Below are 4,276 nucleotides of genomic sequence, written 5' to 3'. Positions count from 1 at the left end.
GCCAGCTAACTTCCTGTGTGGAGCTGAGACAGTCAGGTGACGCGTGACAGCCAGCACCCAGTTCCTCCTCCCTTTTTTCTGCCGGGTGCTGAAATGACATCATGTCATCCATCCATGGATGTAACGCGAGAGCCCAAGAAAATATGGTAAGGGAACTTCAGAAAAGACCAAATGATTTTATTTAAAGTGTGCCAAGTTAATTATTATGTTATTGGTAGGCTTATTGAACCCACAAAATGTGAAAAAAACAACAATAGAATAGATCAGCAAGTAGCTAAGAAAAAACATCTAAACATAAATGAAAATACACCATATTATGGCTGTTATAGGATTTAAGGATAATCTAAATGATAGAGAACTTAAACTAGACTTGAAGTTGTATTAGTTGTATTTCATCAACTTTGAGTTGGCTTAATTAAATAGTTTACTCAAGGTTCTGTCTATAAGGCAAGACAGAATTTTCACAGAAAAGCTCTCAGAAACTCTGAAACTTTAAGTTGATTTGAAAGCAACTATTTCTATTGAAACATTTGATCATTTATTTGGTTGTATCCCTTATTATAAAATGTTCCTCTTTATTTTCACTATCTTTCAAATTCCATCAAAAAAAGAACCACAACCAAATTGAATATATCCTATTTACAAGTCTTCTGTGTGTACAAATATATACATACTCCTCTACGTCACGCAGAGCTTCATTGTTGTCCAAAACATATTACAAACTCATGAACAGGTGCTGTAGTTTAGTTATATGACTCAATCACACTGGAGCTTATGACATTTGTCCCATGCACATTTTCCTCATACAGTGAGCAGCTGTACTCATCCTCATTTAAAAATAACATTATATATTTGTTGTGTGTTTTTTGTAAGATTTACATTTTAAGTAGAGAGACCACTTAGGGCTGAGCAACATGGCAAATGACAGTGAGTGTAATAAACACAATATGTGTTCTACTCTAAGGAAGAAATAGCTTATAGTTATTCATGTGCCTCATGCATAACATGTTTTATGTTTCAGACCAGTATTCTAATATGACTGCTTGTCATTGTTGGAATGTTTGGCAGCAGAGTGTAAACTGTATTAGTTGAGCAATGAATAGGCAGATCTCCCTGGATTAACAGAAAAAAAGACATGCAAGGGACAATCTGCATTAAGCATTATGATTCATCTCTCTCTTTTAGTTTAATACAATGTCAGCAGTGCTGTAGAAAACGTATAAACAATACAGTTATTACCATTTGGCACACATTGTGACTCAAGGGTAATAAAGCGACGACCATTCGGCAGCCAGATGGACAACAACATGTTGTTTAACAATCAGGACCAAATCAAAAGAAACATTCAACACTGCACTGATGAATACAGACACTGGTTAATTTTTTCCAAGTACAAAGGCAGTCATGTGATTGTGATGTTTTTCATGTTACAGGAGGCACATATGTTACAAAGAAAAGGACGGGGGCGGGGGGGGGGGGGGAGGGTTATTTGATGTTGCGTAATATTCTGCGTGCGTGACTGGTTTTCAGGGCAGCCAGAGCGGCCTCCAGTGTGGAGATGAGGTGAAGGAGGGTGCTGGGGTCTGTCTGGAGAACCTTTCTGCTGTGGTCACTGCAGCTGTCAAAGCCTCTTGACAGGAGCAGGCGCATAGTCAGCATGGGAATGACCTGCTGACGGACAGAACGACTCGCCAACTGGGCAGGAAGGAGTGTGGCAAAAAGGTGATGAGAAGTGACAAGAGACAAAAAAGGGAAAGATAAGGTTAAAATCTGAATATGGATAAAACTGAACCTTTACACCTTCAATTGCTCCAAACTAAAATAATAGCCGTGCAACAGACTACATTGCATTGGTGATCTTTTTTCAGTTTGCAGTATACCCTGTCTCACTCCTTTCCATATGTTATACCTACAGAGTCTGATGGTGTACTGTTATTTACTGACTGACGGTCTGATCTTGTTAGATGGTTAAAATAACTACTAAACTAACTAACACAGTTACAAATAAAAACGACTGCACATGGCAGGATATAACACACAAACATACTTTTCTACTAATACATATCCATTTGAAGCCAGAGCAGTTGAATAATATAATTTCTCAATTATCTAACAAACCATACCTGGACATCCAGTCTCCATTCCAGGTTGTGGTAGGCAGGCAGGTTGGAGGGCAGCTGACTCAGGATGCTGCGGATCTGCCTGTGGTGCTGCTGGTAAAGCTGGATTTTTTTTTTAATAGACACACATTCAGCTGAAGCTCAGTCAACTGCCCAACATATTGTATGGTTGTGTGTCAGTGATCTGAGATTAAGAAATAATAAAAAAAAATTATTATAAGTTACCTGTAAGAGGATCTGGTTCAGCTCTTCGCCAAACCCCAATACCAACACTGAGTCCAGAAAATCAACTTCAGAGATCTACACAGAGAGAGAGAGAGAGAGAGAGAGAGAGAGAGAGAGAGAGAGAGAGAGAGAGAGAGAGAGAGAGAGAGAGAGAGAATAATGGTGACATGGGAAACAGCCCAATCCTTTAATATTTAAATGTTCCATTATAACAAAGGGTGCAAAGAGGCTTCCCCCTTCTTCCTGCTTGTCATTTATATACATATACATATATAGGATCTTGGAATTCAAATGTGTGTGTGTGTGTGTGTGTGTGTGTGTGTGTGTGTGTGTGTGTGTGTGTGTGTGTGTGTGTGTGTGTGTGTGAGATACCATGTGTTTGGAGCTCTCCGTCATCAGATACATGAGGCCTTCCACCCCATGCTGCACCATTTCCACAGGAACACACAGCTTCCCTGTAAGTACCATTCACTTTCGTTATTAGAACAATCTGATAATAATTACAAACTTAAACCGCCCCTTATTATTATAGTTGAAATAGTTACTAATGGTGATCCCTTGATAATAGCATGTAATAAAAGGTGTAGTCATACTGGCGGCTCCTTCGTAGATCTTTGGGCTGGATCCTCTCTTAAGGAACTCCAGTGCTATGCGACCAAACTCTCCAACCACTAAGGACAAAAAAACATGCAGACACATGCTCAATATATGAAATGCAAACCAATGAGTTACATTTATATTTGGGGTTAGGATGATGCAGACTTATTTCATGTCGGGCTGTCTTCTGACATTTATGGGGCTAAATGTATTAAGGCTAAATCTAATAAAAAAGCACATTGGTCTACATAACAATCTGAAGTTGATTGTTGTCATTATAAGTCATTTTCCTTTTGATAATTAAGTGTTTCAGACGAGTATTATGCTTCTGTACTTTCACTTGTAACTGAGGAGACTGTTGATGTAGGAGTAGGCTGGTATCTATTCCATAAGCCTACAGTCTACTAAAATTATAGGACAAGAGAGCATCAGAAGCTTTCCCTTTGTGCACAGAGGCTGCTGTAACTTCAGTCTGTCAGATGTTTAATTTTATATTCTCACTTCTGATTTGAGTTTGTATTATGGATGTGACTAGATTTAATAACAGTGTTTGTTGTGATGAGCATGTTAAGATACACATTTATTACAGACGATGAGTGTTGTTATTCCAAGCTGAAGATCGATCGCATCCCGAGTTGCCAATCAGCGCACTCAGCTGACAGTCAGCTGGTAACCGTAACATCACAGGAGAAGGAGCCGATCCGTTATAGCAGTCACTCTGCCAACATGTTGTCATTGTAGCCTACTGATACTGATACCAGTGAAAACTAGGGCTTTACCTGCGGCGTCGACCTTCGCCAGGAAGGCGAGGTGCTCTTTATGGTCTTCAGACAAAACCAGCAGCATCCTTAGCCTCAGCGTCCCAATCTACAGCCCAACAACAGTCAGGAATACGAAATACACGGATCCATCAACCCGGAAAACGACTTGGACCGTAGCTTTTCCTTCTTCTTTGGTCTCTATCTTCAGCGACTATGCTTATGTAGCCTATTGCATTACTGCCATCTTCTGGGCTTGATCGCTTCCTACAACTATTCTTGTGTTGGGGTCTTTTATAGGCTTACACAGTCTATTGGGATACTGACAGGCCCGCCCCAATTCCAATTCGACCCCTACACCGGCCCATACTATGGAGTAACTCAGTGTGGAATCAGTTTTATAAACTAATGAATCAGCGTTGTGTAGCCTATACAATGCAAATGAGTACAGTGACATTTAAACTGTAAAAACCGAGGGAAGTTTTCATTTCAAATAGGCCTACAATAAGACCTCCTTAAAATAGCCCAAATTAAAATAAAATTAGATATCTTATACACATATGAAATAGACATTCT

General features: G+C 39.6%; 1 protein-coding gene across 1 annotated transcript; it reads right to left on the bottom strand.

Annotated features, from left to right (window-relative positions):
- Nucleotides 1-518: 518 nt before the first annotated feature.
- commd2 (COMM domain containing 2) lies at nt 519-3,874 on the bottom strand. Its single transcript, XM_080032799.1, has 6 exons — nt 3,722-3,874; nt 2,939-3,016; nt 2,718-2,800; nt 2,346-2,420; nt 2,124-2,222; nt 519-1,695 (listed from the first exon to the last, which is right to left on the bottom strand). Exons 1-6 carry the CDS (start codon nt 3,786-3,788, stop codon nt 1,486-1,488), a joined length of 612 nt encoding a protein of 203 aa, XP_079888925.1. The 5' UTR covers nt 3,789-3,874; the 3' UTR covers nt 519-1,485.
- Nucleotides 3,875-4,276: the final 402 nt, after the last annotated feature.

Source organism: Ammodytes marinus, assembly GCF_949987685.1.
Source record: "Ammodytes marinus genome assembly, chromosome: 8".
NCBI classification, from domain to species: domain Eukaryota; kingdom Metazoa; phylum Chordata; class Actinopteri; order Uranoscopiformes; family Ammodytidae; genus Ammodytes; species Ammodytes marinus.
The sequence above is the reverse complement of the archived record's forward strand: the minus strand, read 5'-3'. Positions and strand labels throughout refer to the sequence as shown.

Excerpts from the sequence above, each read along its gene's own strand:
- commd2 (XM_080032799.1), bottom strand. The coding sequence starts at position 3,788 with ATGCTGCTGGTTTTGTCTGAAGACCATAAAGAGCACCTCGCCTTCCTG. Across the intron at positions 3,017-3,721 it reads GGCGAAGGTCGACGCCGCAG|TGGTTGGAGAGTTTGGTCGC; the intron begins GTAAAGCCCTAG and ends TTTTGTCCTTAG. Across the intron at positions 2,223-2,345 it reads TGAACCAGATCCTCTTACAG|CTTTACCAGCAGCACCACAG; the intron begins GTAACTTATAAT and ends AAAAAAATCCAG.